A 17,484-nucleotide genomic window follows, 5' to 3' on the forward strand; every position below is an offset into this window, starting at 1 on the left:
AAGAAGGACAGGAAAGTTCTTTATCAAGCAACTGCTGAAAAAGAATTCCCATTTTTTAAAGAAAATATACTGTATTTCTAGATCTCCATGTGCAAGGTAATGTTTCACTACTAAAGCAAGCACAGTAATTTCCCAAACTGATGATTTCACTGTCTGTAATTTAACGATTGCTGTTGAAACACGATTCATTTTATTATCAATTCATTTAACACCAATGTAGCAAGCAAGAAGAAACAACAGTTTAGGTCACCATGAAGAAACCCTCATGCAGCATGGATGCTGGCAGTTAATAGTGAGTTGAAAAGTTATGTCCTTAAGTACAGTCAGGGTATCACATCTGATTATTAAACTCAAAGAATGTCAGAGAGCGCTCTGGCAGTATATGCACATGAATAGAGGAAGTGTCGATTTTTTTACTTTCCCAACAAGGGGGGGGGGGGGGGGGGGGGAATGGCATTTTTATTGTCATAGCACTTCCAGCAAGTTGATATTAAAAAGGAGATTTCATGCCAAAGTTGGCTGTTTAATCAGATAAAGAAGGCTTTCCTATTTCCCATTGTATAGATCAAGTTGGCTACAGGAGCCACACAGAGCTTTGAGTAGCACATTTTTCCATGAGGACTGTATCGTTTGATCATAGCAAAGCACAAGGGCTGCTGGGGTAATCTGAATCGGAGCTGCAGAAAAAGGGAGCCCGGCAGCCTGCTGAGGCCAAGGTAACCATGTCACCTTGGCATCCCACAGCACTCCCAGTCGGTCACCCTGGCATCCCACAGCACTCCCAGTCGTGGACCTAGGTGTGCAGGGGGGAAACACCCATTTACAGATGTGTCACAGAGGTTTTTACATGGTTCACAATTAATGCGGTATGTTTTCTCCAAAGCTCCCCTATAATGATTTTAACACATGCTTATTAAGGCCATTCCCCCTGTACTGATGAAGATTCTCCTGACTAAATTTCAATCCCTTACTGCTTTGAAAAGTGATATATAGAATTTTCTATACAGGTCTTTGCAAGAGACATAGCAATTTATAAAGCCAATAAAACTCTGTCCTCTAAAGAGAGAATTTTTATTAGAGGACAGGACACATCTAAAAAGGTGTGTGTCTACCTGTGATGCTGTCCATAGCCTTCTGCAGCGGACTGGAAGCAGCAAAGGACAAGTGGGTTAGGTCACCTGATATTCAGAATGACGACAGATGAACCCATTGATAGGTTAATAGGTCAGAATAGACCCCTGAGCAGGACCAAGTTTAGAAGCTCAGCTTTTCACCAGGTACTGTCCCCAAAACACCTCCCTGGCATTTCCAGACTCCTAACCCTTCTACAGTAGCAAGCAGCCCTTCAAGCCACCACTTTCTTCTGTTAACTCCTCTCTCATATACACTCAGATTCTGAATCCAATTAGGTTCTGGGCTGTGAAGCAGGCACTGCTAAAGGATCCATCCAAGCATTTTAACTCTAGTCACTGAAATCCTGTTGAAGCTGCTGACCTGGAGAAAAAAAAAAAAATCTTCAAAGCTGCAACCAAAAAAGTACTGAAGCACCACTGTTAGTCCTAGCCCTTGAACGAACACAAGCCACTATCTGCCAACCGTATCTTGAAATGCAAGATAATTACCTTGCCATATTTCCACCAATACTGCCAGTCTTCCATCCACTACCAGTATTGGTCATGACTTATAACATAGGTTCTGCTCTCTCTGTATAGACAAAACATGTAGAAGCCTGTAACGTGAACTAGGCACTAAGGTACTACCTTGATTTTAATACTGTATTCTTAAGTAAAAGCAACTGCACTAACTGAGGCAATTCCAATTAGCTTGTTTATTTTCCAAGTCCTAGTGGCAAGAACATAACTGGTTCTCATAGAAGAATTTGGAATGGAATGAAAGAAAACACTGAAAGTTTAGGTCATTTCATTTAGTAATTCTAGAAGAAAATGGTTGGGGGGGGCAGTACTGTTTTCTTGTTGTCACTCCTCCACATGTGATCATCCCATTCTCTTGAGCATTTAAGTTTGAAGACAGCACAGCAGGTTCCTTTCTGATCTACATACTGCAGATAGGCCATAGGCCCATGCATTTGTAAAAGAGAACAAGGGATTTACACAGCAAAATATTTTTGCTTTTCCCATTTTATGGTTCCTTTCGTTTTGACACATTGAAGTTTTGTAGAGGTGATCACTTTTCTTAAGCACTCCAAAAAAACTTCTGCACTCCCCTTTCACTTCTGCAGAAGAATCTACATTTATTGCCAAGACACCTGCAGTCCAGAGCTTTAAATTCCATGTATATTCAGTCTGGTATTAACTGTCATACTACTCTTTCTAAATGCAACATTCATTCATCCAAACGCTGCTGGGAACTGCATGATCTAATCTCCACATGACTAAAAAGTTCAAGTTTTGAGTTAGCAATTTTTCATCCACAGTTACATCAGTATGCCATTAAGAAAGCTGCCATTCCTTCCAACAGCTCAATCCTAGAATCCTTGACAAGCCCAGATTGGAAGGAGCCTCAAAAGATCAGCAGGTCCAACCTTTTGTGGGAAAGGGAGCCTAGACGAGGTTCTCTAGCACTTTGTCCAATTGCATCTTGAAAAACTACATGCTTAGAAAAACTTTAATGTTTAGAATTAAATAGGAAAAAAAAACCAAACCTCCAAGAGATAAATTAGAAAAGACTACTCTGAGGATCACAAACCTAGTCTAAAGACCAAAAGCTTTGCAATCACATCATACCAATACTCTTAATAAAACCCTCCACCTGCACAGGCATTATAGCAAGATAAAAATGTTTGCAGTTTAGAAAAAAGCATTTAGAAAATTTAATGCTAGCTACCTCATCACTAGCAAATTTATGCCGATTAAAGAAAAAAGCTACTAAGCACAGCTGTTACCAACAAACCAGCAAATCTTCAAGCACAGGACCTCTGCACTTATGTAAGTGGAACAACAGTACCTGCAACATATTTTGCAGTTTGCTCCCTGTCAGTAGTTTGTTAACAAAAACATCTCAATCACATATTCTTAACTCCAGCTGCAGCACACCAAGATTCAACTTCTGTGATAGGCTTATCATAAATGACAGGCTACACGGGGTATTTTTTTTCTTTCTGCAGAAAAACAACTGCAACTTTGATTTTCCGTTACGTTTTTCATCTTCCTTACATGCTGCCCATGACACCCTCCCATTTGCTAGTGGGTGCTTTTCAAGTCTCCATCTTTCTTCAGAGGACGAAAGATGTGAAGAGATCATTTAATTCTAACCTCACCTAAATGGCTATATGCTCAATACAATTTAATGTAAATGAAGGCTGCACAGGTAGAAATCAGCTCATCCTACATTTTTCCTGTTATTAGAAAGGCTTTCAGCACACTTACAACAACATGCTTAGGCCCTATCTATACATAGAAACTGTCTTTGTCAAAGTAAGCCAAAGGTGAAGAGCCTTTTATTTGCGGAGGCCAAAAAAAGCTTTACAAAAAATACCTGGCATACCACTTTAACACACTTCATGCTATTCACTGATAACTTGAAAGTCAGATGGCTCAGAAGTCTCAGGCAACCTTTGAGTTAAGCCAATAAGCCAGCTCTAAACAGACACACAGTTATGTCAACAAAAGTAATGCAGGCTAGTTAAACTCAATGTTTTTATTAGCATTTTTACTGGGGCTAAATCTGGAAGTCATATCACTTTAAAAATACAGGGAAAATGCTAAATACTTCTCTTTGACTATCAGAAGACAAGGGAGTAAGAGTACGCGCTGAACAGTCTGCTCTGCTACCTGTGAAATTGAGGCGTACAACCCAGCAATAAATGGAAGTGCTCACAGAGCAGAAAACAGCTGACCATTTCCGAAGGCTGATGGGCAGGAAGTTTCCTGGTACAATTTGTGGGTCAACAAACCCTTGAAAAGAGACTAAGAAAACATTTCACCTTCTTTGGAAAAGAACAGCACTGAGAAAGGCAAGCCACAACTGAACAAATTATTCTGGGAGAAGAAACATAACAGGACACTGCTACTCTCACATCTTCAGTTTTAAAAGTACATACATTTCTCTCAGCTGAAAAGAATCACATCGCAGTGATGAAAAAAAAGAAAGTATTTTCCTCTTCATTCGTATCGGCAAACTTTTGGGGCTAGTATAGCTGAAAGAGATCCAGATACATAAATAAAAAGCAAGGTCTCAGTTTTCCAGACTTTGGGGGTGAATTTAAAGGTAAGCAGAGATTAGATTTACTTTGAGAGAGAGATCTGGATCATATTGGTCATCATTATCACGTAATAACCAAGGCACAGTATCACGCATAAATGTTTTTTTGTTTGCCAGTAAGATTTGAAGAAAACTGAAAATAAAGATAAAATACACTGCAGTGAAGTCACTGTACTGAATTCATGACATCATAATTGTTGCCATGGCAACTAGCTAGTATCGAGCACAGAATACTGCCTTCACTGCAGAATCAAGGAGCACCTGTGCTGCCACAAAAGAAATGTTCTTATTCAAACACAAATCTAGTCAACAACACAGGAAATAAGATAGTCCTGTAAGTAGATTGCCTTTTCAATACCTCTTATTTTGTTCACCTGGTGTGAGACTTTTTAAACACTCCAGCACACATAAAGAGGCACACGTGATAAAAAGAGTCTAATTGGAAAAAAAAAAAAAAAAAAGGTGTTTTTCTTCCACAGTGTTCCTCAATTTTCCCAGTACAGTGTAATTCTTCTCTTTGTACTTTCCCCTCCTATGCATATGACTGCAGTCATTTACAACAAACCTCTGTTCAGACAGGGAACAGAGGGCAAAAACTCCAAAGAAAAACATTTCCAGTTCTTATTTCAATAAGCCAGATAGTCAAACTGGAACTGTCACACAGCAGCAGAACTAACTGATCAAGAACACACGCCACATTCAGAACCTATAACTCTTTTTTGTTTAAGGACTGCCCCAGCAGGGACTTCAGACAGCAGTCGTGTGGGTTTTATGCACTCAGTAGATGCAATGCTTCAAATCCGCAGGGCTCTGAGAACAGCCCGAGATTAGCTTTCTTCTAAATAAAACATCCCTTTTCCGCTAAACAGTCCTCTTTCACATGAGGAATATCTGCTACTCCCAGCTCCTCACCATTCACAAATATAAAAGCTTCGGAAATCAAATCTTTTCCAAAAAAAACGCTAACCAGTTGACAATTTATCGGATCACAATTCAGTTTGAGACTAACAGTTAAGTACTAAACGTACAAATGCCACATTTCATGTTGCAATCTCAAATATTTGTTGAAATAAATCACCCAGTATCACACAGGCACATGAAGGAAAATGCACCTGAAAATTAACTTCTTCATATTAACTTGCTGAATAGTTAGAGTTGTAGGTGAGTAATACCAGTGTTTCACAGTTCACCCTTAAGAGTTGATTAGCACCAAAGAAATTTGTTTCACAACAAATTTTAAAACATAGTAAATATTTTAAAATGTTGTAAAGTATAAAGTATATTTATTTGCTACCTCAGTGGTTCTTAAGAGCAATCCACAGCTTATTGCTGGACCAAAGAACACTTCCACACGACCATATGCAACTAGTCAATGTGTCTAAAGAGTTACAGGATGCTTTGACAGTTTTTTTTAAGCTTCTAAGAAATCAAAACTGTCCTAGTTACCAATTAAACAATGGTACCACATTTCTATGTTGGTTTCAGGCCTTTGCTGGACACTTCCTCTATTGCTATCAAGTACACCAGTCACATCAAAACCAAAGGACAGAAGCACTGAAGTAACCTGCCTCTCCAGTCCCCACTTTCTTTATAAAGACTGTCTAAACAAATGAATGTTAGAGAACACAAACAAACAATAAAATGTGGAGTTTCAGGTACAGATGATTAGTAAGACAGCTGTACTCTGTATGTTTCTGTCTTCAGTGTTCTCCCAGTATTACTTCACACAACCAGGAATGATGGCAACTACTTTAACGATGACACCATGAAAATTCCCAGTCTAACTAACCTTCCACAAGAGGAAGTTTACTTGGGAAACTACTGTAGTTGACAATATGTTATAAGGAAATTGTTGAGTGTGTCAATCTACTCCTTGCCACTGAAAAGTGCAGAAATTAACATCTTCCACATGTTCTTAAAACCTTTGGAACAGATGCTGCCTTTGGTCACAACAACTTGTGTATACAAGCATATATCCCAATACACCAGTTAATAACACTGCCACAAACTCAGAAAACTGAAAGAAGCAGGGTGATAAACCTCAAGCAACTTACATCAGAAACGCAGGGTTATCAGCTTCTCTGCAATTCACAGAATGGTTTGGGTTGGAAGGGATCTTCAAAGGTCATCTAGTCCAAGTGTCTGTATCACAACAATTCACAGACCTACCCGAGATGTAAATATACAACAAATGACAAGGACATTCCCTTCCTCATTAGTAAACACAGCATTTCTCGCTCTAACCCACACAATATGAAATCACTACTTAATAAGTAATGAAAGAAGTACCACTGTGCCTGCAGTTAATTTTGCTTTTTGAAAGACTGACAGATTAACTAATCCCTTAAGCAACTAATGCATCTTCTACAAGTGCACACAGAAAATTACGGATTGCGTCAAGACTTTAGAGAGCTTTTTATATACATTTAAAATGAGTTTGTTCAATTAGGTTTTCCCCAACAGTTCTTCTGTCAAGTCTAACTTTCACTTACATTAACACTAGACTGGGGATAAGTGGTGACCCACCTTTGTACATGGTATTTTTTCTTGCATTATTCATTTATCAATATTATAACAGAAGCAACAACTGACAATTTTCTTTTAGGATCATTAGAGATGCCCATAACACATGCAAACCTGACTAGAGACACCACAACACAAAGACACACTACCTGTCCCTCCTCTCTCCCCCAGCAAATCAAGTTGCAAAAGGCTAGGGGATTTAAGATGCCTAACATTTATTCTAGCTCTTTATGCCTTTATTCAAACTTCCATTATAGCAAATCCTTTCCACTGTTGCAGAACTCATCATCCACAACTACAGAAAACTTAAAAGTGTATAAGCACTTAACTACAAAGCTATATCCTTTAAATTTAGCTTTTAGTTTATAAATAGTTACATTTACTATAGCTATCATTAAAATGTGTTACAAGACATGCCTGGATCCATTTTGAATTTTAAGTACATTGAGAATGATACTATTGAAGCAGTTTTTCTCAACACAGGCATAGCTGAAGCGCATTCTTAGGAAGCTTTAGGGCTCTAGGCCTTAGTCAGTCCTTAGTATATTTGGAACAAGTTCTTTCTGCACCACTGAACTGAACCATATAAGGTACAACCATGTTGCAACTAGGTTCCAAACCAAATTACATCATATCACGATAAAACACAGCATTTTTATCTCTCAGAACTGAGAGGAGATATTCTTTACAAAGCCATTCTCCCACTATAATGACAAAAGGAATAGTCTTGAAATAACATTAGCTCAAAATTTATACAGATTTCTGCAGTCCCTATCTGTAGGATAATTCTCAAATACGCTCAAGACCCTCAGTGAGTCGGAAGGAATTGAGAATGCACTTAGTTGTAGATCTTCTCCATGAAGTAGTAACAGAGACTGAATTTTTAACACCCACACTCCTATCCTCCCCTTATCTTTACAAAGTAAGAGAGCAAAAGGAGCTTCCAGTTCTTCAGTTCCCTGGTAGGGAACTAGAAATTAGTCAAAAGCCCTTGGAGCAACCTCCCCAGTTGTTTCCCAGAGCTGGAAATGTGCAGAACAGACAAAGAACTTCATCCTTCCTGAACTCCTTTACAATGCTCCTGATCACTTCAGGAAAGGAGAAGAACCGCGTACAAAGCTTAAGATGGACTGAGAAATAAGCAGGAAGGTGTTTTCCCTTTGTTTGAAAGGGAATACTAAAAATCACCATGTTGGCTCCAACCCAACATTTACCTGACCCTCCTCCAAGAGCAGACACGTAGGAAAGACTGTAAAAACAGGGCAAGCATAGGGATAATTCCTCTGATTACATTCCCAAATGCCAAGAATTTGCAGCTCAGCGCTTGCCTAAGCCAGAGGTGAAGAACAACGTGCAACAGACCATTTAGACCTTCTTTGTACAACCTTACACACACTGAAAAAAGAAAAAAGGTAAACAGCAAAGGTTAGTTTAAAACATGAAAAATGCCTGCAACATCAGAAGATCTATTTTTTTGCAAAACTGAGTAAAATCAACTTTGGAAATGTATCAGTTTTCCAGTTTACACTTTTCCACCCGATGCATCCTCATTTGAAAGCTTTCACTAAAAGTCTTCCCTATAACTGCTGCTACTTCAACACGTTTTTCTAGGGCAGTGGTTGCCAAATTCGACATGCAGCCTGGCAGCTGATGGCTTCTTCCCTACTTTGGCACACCCATCCTAACCAAAGAGAAGCTACGCTGGCAGTAAAATGATAGTTGGATAAAGGTTAGCCATGATGCGATTCAAACAACTTGCTGTGTGAGAGACAGTGTGAATGATTTGAAGTCAGAAGCTACTAGGCCTTGGACTAATAAATACGCAGAAATGTAAGCTCTCAACTGTTCTAAGAGATACTCCTATGTTCCCAAGTTCCATGAGCTTTGTTGCCACAAGCTATCTAAAACAACTATATTCTGCCTGAAATGGAACAGCAAGATAATCTTCTGATAAAGACCGTTTAAGAGAAATGACTTGTAAATCACATGCTTCACTTGAGATACTGGAAATACTCTTAACAATTTACATTGTGTAGTTCAGATCAACATAAATTCAATACAAACAGAAAAGTACCACCGGAAAGTTCAATAAAACTGAGGAGGACCACGTCTTTCTAACACTGAGAACAGACACCGTCATTCAAACATTACAAATGGAAAGTTACTGCTCCTTTTGCCCGCCTGCCTCCAGTTTCTCCACACAATCCCAACCCATTTCAGCCAGAAGCTGGGACTGTTTTACACAGGCTCTGTCAAAACAGACAATAGTCCAGCAAGTGACGGCCCAATACTCTTCCTGCTTATGTCCCCACTTCTTTTTGGCAGCAGCCCACCCTTAAATTGGATTAAATGTAACATGAACTATACCCTCAGGTATGATGACAAAGCAACTCAGATGATCCCTCACTCACAGATTTCAAACAGAATTATCTGGGCTACTTTAGGCAGCTTAGATCAGTCTTCACTAACAGAGCTAATTTTAACTGAAATGGATTACATAGTACCCGAATGGGCAGACCCACCAATAGAGGCAGGGGAACGAGAAACTCCAACAGTCAGAAGCAGTAATGTCTTCTACTACGACAATCAGAGCTAGAAGACACTGTCCCCAACCTAGGCTTTCTGGTACTTTTTCCAAAGATGTGCGCACACAGGTGTGTGTACGTGCATTGGAGGATGGGGTGGGAAACACTCCTGGAGGAGCTGATAAGGACGGGAGGTAGCATTTCCCTGCACATCTTATCTCTGCAGCCTTAGAAATAAGCAAATTCCAGTTATCTATTTAAACTTACGCTTGGAAATTCATATAAAAGTGATAACATACCAAAGACCAGCAGGTAAGAAAAAATTACAAATAATTAGAAAGGAATCTTTGCAATAGGACTCCTGGAGGAAACATGAATTTAATTTCTCATTCAACAGTCTGTATTAACTAATAACGTAGTAATGGAGTGATTCATCAAACATCTGAGTCACTTCTACCTGCATTCACTGTATACTCCTCCCCCTCAGCTATATCCAAGTAGCATAAAGCTACAACTTCACACTGGTATGGCCAGGCACAAATTACTAAGTCACATGGTATTTTTCAAATAAAACTGAATCATCGAAAGGACAAAAAGAACAAACAGCAAAGGAGCTCACTGCAAAAAGGATGGCGAAACAAAAGGGGGGGGGGGGGGGGGGGGGAAGGGGAAGAAGCAAGCTACATCTCCAGCCTGATTCAACAGGTTTTTCTACACTTATTTAAGCCTTCAACTGTATTTACTATTTCAGTAACTGTTCATATATTGCTTTTCCAAAACTTCATGCTCTGTCATACAGCGTCAAAACGTATTACTTATACTACTTCACATCTATACAGCCAAATCTGATTTCTGAGAAGGAAAAAAAAAAAGGAATGAAGAGCAAAAGGTTCCTTGTCACAGGATCACAATCTATAGAAAAGATAAATCTTTCTCAGAGTAATCACATCAAACAGCTGAAGCAATTACTCGGGGTGGGGTGGGGTATTTTGTGGTTGTTTGCATTTGGTTTTGTTGGGTGTTTTTTTAAAGGCTGCTTCACAGGGATATCAGTCCAAAATTTAGCAAAAATAACAGCGCCTGTAATTTCCCAAGTACTTCTACATATATGTCCTTGTAAGACAGGTGCCTCACTGTAAGAAGCATTAAAATATAATGGGAGCCACTTAAAAGTCTAATCCACAATTTTTATTTAAGAGTTTCTGTCATAGCTACCATTCATGCAATCATACCTACACAGAACAAACTATACCAAGTTTTCAGCATTTATTGGTTTCTAAGCTACTCCTTTCCTTATGTGCAGTTTCATCACTGCCTTCAGTAATCTATGTACAGCCTGCTGCTGAACAGAAATCCAGGATAGTGCCCATGGCTATACATTCCCATTACTTCCCTTGGGCCAGTACCATTTTAGATCAACTTGAGTTCAACTCAATCAACTGTGATTTCACACTGGTCCACATCAATCTAAAAGTAAAGCTATACAATACAACTAAACCAACCAGAATGCTTGCTGCTCCTTTTGAAAAGAGGAAGCTTCATTTCTCTTCCTTCTTTCCCCTTCCTCCACTTTCACTACCATGGTTCTACCCTCTCTCTTGCCTTTGCCGAGCCAACTTCAACTCACAAACCGAAGATCTAAATTGATGCGGGGCTAGTTTTCCACCAGGTTAGCAAGTTAAGCTAGATCATCCTGGAAATGAGTGAAGTGCTAGGACGGGTGCCAAGTAAGCGGCAGGATGAGAGCATGACTCCCCATTTATGCTAACAGGAAAGCCATCAGACAGAATGAAATTACAAGACTACTTGGGTCAACACGTGTGCTTCTTGCTCCCTTCCTTGATTGGTACCGCTATTCGTCTAATCTCATTGTAAACCAGTTCAGAGAGCTAAAACCCACAAAAAAGCTATTCAGTATTTTTGGCAAGGCTTGTTTTCTGCCAATTTAATTCCCTGAACTAGCTCAGCAAAGGAATCAGGCAAGCATCTGCACCAGTACAGAGAAGGGGCAGAACACACAGGGAGATGAGGACAGGCTCGGGCTGATTTAAACTGTCATTGAACTGCATACCCTACAGCAGATCTACATCACACTGTAGTTAGAACTGACAGTAATCTGTGCCTTTACAACAGGAGGCCTTCATCGCTGATGAGAGTACATGAAACCGTACCAGCACTGAAACATCCTACGCAAAGTTTAACCTGGGCACAAGCTTGGATGATTACATGTAACAGCAGAAGAATCACATTACTCTTACCTTCAGAAATACTATAAAACATTAGCTAATTATTCCCCCAGCAACACCCCTGTGCAAATGTGTTCTAATTCCCATTACACAGATTCAGCCCTGAACAGCAGAGCAAGCAAAACTGGTGACACACTCAGGATTGGAACCCAGTAAATCCTCCATATACCAAACCAACACTTCATCACTATACTGTTTATTAACCCTAAACGAATTCAATTAGCCAGTAGCGGTCTACAAAAAGCTCCTTTAGCAAAGACTTCATAATGTGCTATAGAGCTCGTAATTTATAATACAGTTATGTTAACAAACGTGTATATTTCCTAGCTAGTTGTGAAAAAGGAAACTAGGGAAAGGAATAATACTGAAGATCTTAAGTAATTATTTCTTTTTCTGCAGAGAAAAGTAAGTGTGCACAAAGCAACATGAGAGCCTATTGACACAATTCAAGAAATTTAATGCAAATAACTGTAGAAAGAAAACACATCTATGTATATGTTTTTTTCTCAGATTAGCAACTGTCAGTTTCAAGTGAAATACAATCACTTGCTTAATACACACTAACCAAGACCAGTACCTCTCCTTAAATTTCTCTCCTGCACTCAGGCCAACAAATCCCAGGCTTAACTTGCCCTGCACAACAACGCAGCACACTAGGAAAAGGGGTGGGGAAATTCATTAACACAGAAGCAAGTCTCTGCAGTAGTAAACAGCCAGCATTATAAGTCCATGCAGCAAAATGAGACAGTCTTTCATTCACATACTAGCTTAAGCACCCAAACCAAGCATATCACATTTGGGACACTCAAGTCATACTTAATTTTCTTCAACACCTTCTTCTGACAACAGCTTTATCACAGAGCCTGAAAACACATACGTCATAAAAAAGACAAGTCATCTGCCTGGACTGTCACTGATTCTTTCAAGACAAAAATAATAAAGTTGTAAGTAAAAGCAGCAGAGGCTGCTAATTGTCAGCTGTATAAAATAGCAGTATCAAGATTATTGTCCTATGGGCAACAACAGTTTGAGGGGAATAGAAAATAACGCTAGGGAAAAAAGGTAAGAAATTACCTGACTAGATTTGCACATTAAAAACGCTGTAATGTTCTGATGTCTTGAACTCCACGGGACCCAAAATTTGAGGAAAGCAAATGAAAACTTATTGCATGCTACAACAACTACTGCAAATAGAATCAGGAGAGAAAATCAACACGTCTATGGAGGAGATTATCATTACCTAGCAGAAAGAAGCTAGATGACAGATCAAAATAACAAAAAACATTCCATACATCATGGACAAAACATTTACCCCAGAATTCTCTGCATCCTCACACACCTGAACACAAAAGAAAAAGGCAACAATGTGCTACTCTAAAAGTGGAATTTACTGCTTGAAATTTGACAAAGACTATTTAAGTGACAACAATGTTCAAAATCTCATTTTTCCAGGCAACACACTGCTACGATCAAGCAGAAATAGGCACAACACTTCTTCATACTACTTAAGAGACTCCTAACACAGAGTATGTTAGTGCTTCCTCAGTTCAACAGTACAGACTGAATCGAAGGCTACCTCACTGATTCCATCAAGTGAGGCAACTACAGACATCATCACCATTACTTGCCAAGACAAGCATTCAGAAGCTATCCACATTCAGCATCAGGACATCAGTATTAACACTTATTGCTTGAATTATTACTGCAGGGTAATCTTTGAGAAATTGTTAGTGACAGCAGACCTGAGATTTTTTCCTCTTAAAGTGACAGGGTGGGAAGCTCAGATTCTTCCCCTTTCCTTCTAGGAAGCGAAGAGTAAACTCTAGGTCCTCTGGTTGTGAAATCATCATACTGACGTACACCTTACCAATTCTGCTCCACATGCAGCAGCATGGCTACTGGCACAGCTTAGCCTGCTTTCCAACCAGCTGGAACCAGTTTCCAACCAGACTGGTCAGTTTTGGTCAGTTTTGAAAAAGAAAAAAAAAGAAAAGAAAAAAAAAGCAGAGCCACCTTGATAACTGAGCAGAGGTAATCAGGTAGTGGAACTATTTCATGGGGAGGACAAGCCTTCTTCGTCCTGTCCCTAATAAAATAAAAGCTGAAAGGACAGCCAAAATGGGAGAAGATATTCCCCTGGTAAGAATTAGGAAGTACTGCAATGGTAGCACAACCCTCACTCTCACCACTGCTACTACCTGGGAAGAAAAAAAAATATGTTTCTTTTACTTTCCCACCCACCACTGATTGAGAAGGTCTAAACAGCAGCATAAAATCTGACACCCACCAGCACTAAACTAACATGGACGTCCTTACTCAGGACTGAGGAGTAATACCTACACACTCGTCTCGACACCTTCCAACAACTGAAGATGATGCCAGGGTTTGGGAAAAGGGGCTTTCCACTAACATGTTGTCTATGGGCTTCAGTTAAGACACATTTCTGTCTGCATCACATTCCTGTAAAGTTTTAAGCTACAACACAAGCACACAGAAATACATCTGTATCCCGGCATGTAAATTTGACACATATTCAGAGCTATAAACCCCAGCTCACCACAGGACTGCACAAGGCCACTGTCCAGTATTCCATTTTATAAAAATTACTAAAATATCAGGGACAAAGAAATTTTGTTTGCAAGATGCAATGCACATTTTTATCATGCTGGATAAAATATCTACAGTCTCAGCAGTGGTTAAATTGCTGCTATAAAGGAAATTGTCCTCAGATAAATGGTTTCCCTATGAGAAGGTTTCAGTGCTACACCTCACCCCAGGTCAATAAATCAAATTAACTGCACCTTGTCCTCTGGCCAATGACATCATCAGCTTGACCACATCTTGTGAAGCGAGTGCAAAAACATATGCTATTTAAGGCATGAAATCATATTACTGCTTTTTGTCCAGCCAGCCTTGTGCTGTTGGTCTGCGAAACAGTCAGTCACCTGAACAGTCTCATTACGGCTTCTACAGATTTTTTTCTTCTAGTATTCAAGGCCTGTCGTCACCAAGGGTGAAGAAAAAGGATAAATAATCTGAGTCGTTATTTTTTAAATCAAATGCTTTTCATTAGCTCCAGCACAGTATTTTGTGACAAATTAAATTTAGAACCAAAGTACAAAATATGCTGCCTGCATCTGTATGTGAAGTCTCTTGCTAGTCCTGTTTCAAAGATGTTTGCATGCTAATCTGGCAGTGCTGCTTTGAAGTACCCTGCTGTTAAGTCCCGTCTCCACGGGGTAAAAACAATGGTCAGTAATGAAAACCTGTGCAGTTTTACCTGAAACACATCCCTGCATAAATATCTTCTTTTTTCTTTTTTAAATTACTGCCTCTTTCTAATAAAGTAGTCCATTTGTTTTCTAAGTAGACTAATATCCGTTTTAATACTGAATTACTCCAGACAATTTAAGAGGATTAATTTCAATTTTCACTTAGCATTCTTATGACACAAGCATGGAAAACTTATCTTCCTTTCTAGGCCCTGTACTGCCTAGTAGTATCTTGTCTTGAAAGCCACATCTAAATGAAAAGGGGGGGGGGGGGGGGGGGGCAACAACCAAAACCAACCAAACCCAGAATAGTCAAAGATACAAGCAGCGACAAAAGCATCTGACACACTGCACTGTTAAACTGCATCCACATTAAGCAAAAAAAAAAAAAAAAAAGTGAATAAGATTATCTTCAATGTATTCAATTTTGTTTGTGTTCAGAGAGAGGAGGAAAACTGTTCAGATTTTGAGTGTGTCTTCTATAGCTCTCTCAGTGCCAGGAAACGTAAATTAGAAGCAACTCTCCTTTAAGGAAAAGGATCAAGGACAAAGGGACCAAAAATGCCCAAGCCTCTGAAAAGCAGATATGAAAGGAACAGCTTTACAGTCTTGAGTTGCTATAAATTAAAAATAAGCTCCTTATTTAAAAGACATGAGTGTTTGAGAATCTACGAGCAGATCTGATGCTGCTCAAGCCCCAGGAGGGTTTTGTTTTTGCTGGCAGGGGTGGAGTGGAGATGGGGGGGTCATTTTGGTTATTAGTAAATAAATCAAGCAGCAGAGAGTGAGGCCTAGGCGCCTGCCAGAGGAGCCAGGGCCTAGCTCTCCCCCCTCCTCTCCTCACACAGCCTGGGTTTGATCTCGGGGCCCTGTGGGTTGCCAAGAAAATTTAAAAAAAGCGAGAGAGCGAGAAAGAAGAATCATATTGAACCACAAAAGCACATGGGGCGAATGTAAAATATAAACACGGCGTTGGGCTCTGAGTGGCTGTTATTAAAGGTCTGAATTACTAAACATGAGAGGCGGGGAAAGCCAGGCGGCCATTTCAATAATATAAACCTCCCCGAATTAGACATTATTCAAATGAGAAGGAGAAGGAGAGAGAGGGAGAGCGAGGGAAAGGGACGGGACCCGCACCCCCAGCGCCAGCCCACCGGGGCTGCCGGCACCACCGTCGCCCCTGGCCCGGCACCCTGGGCAAGGGGCCGGGATCGGCACCCAGGGGCCCAGCCCCGGGGCCGCAGCACCCCGCTCCCCCCGGGGCTGCGGGGGCAGGAGGGCAAACAGCGCCGGGGCAAATCCAGCCTTCGGGGGTGCAAACACGCGGCCTCCCCCGTCGGAGAGGGGCACGGAGAAACTGCCCGCGCACCTCCCAAGTCACCCCACTGAAACTACCCGCTACGGGGCAAGGGGGGGAAGGCTTTAAATAAAACACCAAGCCGCGCTCTCCACCCACCCTCTCCCCGAGGCCACCCGCACCCACCCACCCCATGCCTGCAGGCCCCAGGCTCTGGGGAAATAACCCTAGCCGGGGGGGATGCGGGGGAGGGCGGGGGAGCAGTAAGAGGAGGGATGAGAAACCGCGGCTTTCTCCCTCACCCGGCCCCACCGAGGGGCCGGCACCCCGGCCCCCTCCGTCCTGCCGCCGCCGGGGGACCCTGCCCCACTCAGGGGGGGGCCGCCCGCCTCCCCCAGCCCGCCGGGCCATACCCCCCCGCTCCACCAGAATCCGCCCCCCCCACACACATGAATATGTAAAGCGGCTTTTATTGTGGGCGCGCGGGCCGGGGGGGGTGACCGGCCGGGTGGCGACCAGCCACCTCCGACCGCTTTTGGGTGCGGGGATGCCCCCCCTCCCCCACCTTCCCAGCTTCGCCCCCCCCCCCCCCCCCGCCGGCTCCCCACCCCGACCCCACCGCCTCGCCGTTGCGCCGCCGCCGCCCGCGCCGCCGCCCCCCAATCGCCCCGCTGCCTGCCCCGGCGCCGGTGCCCCGGCGGGCGGGCGGGTGCGAGTGCGGCTCCGTGTGAGGGAGCGGGCGGGCGAGGGAGGGAGCGTGTGTGTGTGTGTGTGTGTGTGTGTCTCCCCGCACGGGGAGGCTGCTTTCCTTCTCGCCCCCCCCCCCCCCCGCTCCCTCCTGTGCCGTTAATTATAATAATCCTGAGTACTAATAAATTATGCTAAGCGGGGCGGGCGGGCGGCGGGGGGGCCGCGTGTGCGAGTATGAATATGAATATGTAAAATGCAGTAATGATTACCTGCCGCTGCCGCCACCGCCGCCGCCGAACTCTCATCTTGACTCGCTGCTCCTCCGTCCGCCATTTTGAATATTTTAACCAAAATCGGCCGCCCGATAAACCCTCCCTCGCTGCCGGCCCCCCTCCCTCCTCCCCTCCTCCTCCCCTCCCCCCGCCGCGCGCCCCCTCCCCCCGCCGGCCCACTGCGCAGCCGCCGGCCCACGGCGCCGCCGCCTCGCTCTGCGCCTGCGCAAACTCCCCTCGCTCGCCTCCCCCCCCTCCTCCCCCCGCCCTCCCCAGCGAGCGGGTGCCGGCGCATGCGCCGATTCGGCGGACTCGCTCGCTCCCCCCCCCTCCCGCGGGCAGATTTGGCGCCGCAGTGCGCAGGCGCGCGGCCGCCCGCCTTTCACCGCCGGCCGGGGGCTCGTTAACGCGCCACGGCCGCGCCGCGCGCAGCAGCCC

The 17,484-nt window shown here is 42.7% G+C and overlaps 1 protein-coding gene across 2 annotated transcripts in view; it reads right to left on the reverse strand.

Annotated features, from left to right (window-relative positions):
* POU2F1 (POU class 2 homeobox 1) overlaps positions 1 to 17,164 on the reverse strand; it is a 123,060-nt gene extending 105,896 nt beyond the window's left edge. The window contains exon 1 of one of the 2 annotated variants that reach the window (XM_055802852.1): positions 17,044 to 17,164. In XM_055802852.1, the coding sequence (XP_055658827.1) occupies positions 17,044 to 17,107 (64 nt within the window). In that variant the 5' untranslated portion in view covers positions 17,108 to 17,164. Of the gene's footprint in view, positions 1 to 6,275; positions 6,406 to 17,043 lie in introns of those variants that run through there. The other variant, XM_055802854.1, reaches the window with a different exon arrangement.
* Positions 17,165 to 17,484: the final 320 nt, after the last annotated feature.

This window comes from Falco peregrinus, chromosome 4, assembly GCF_023634155.1.
Source record: "Falco peregrinus isolate bFalPer1 chromosome 4, bFalPer1.pri, whole genome shotgun sequence".
In the NCBI taxonomy this organism is placed as follows: Eukaryota; Metazoa; Chordata; class Aves; order Falconiformes; family Falconidae; genus Falco; species Falco peregrinus.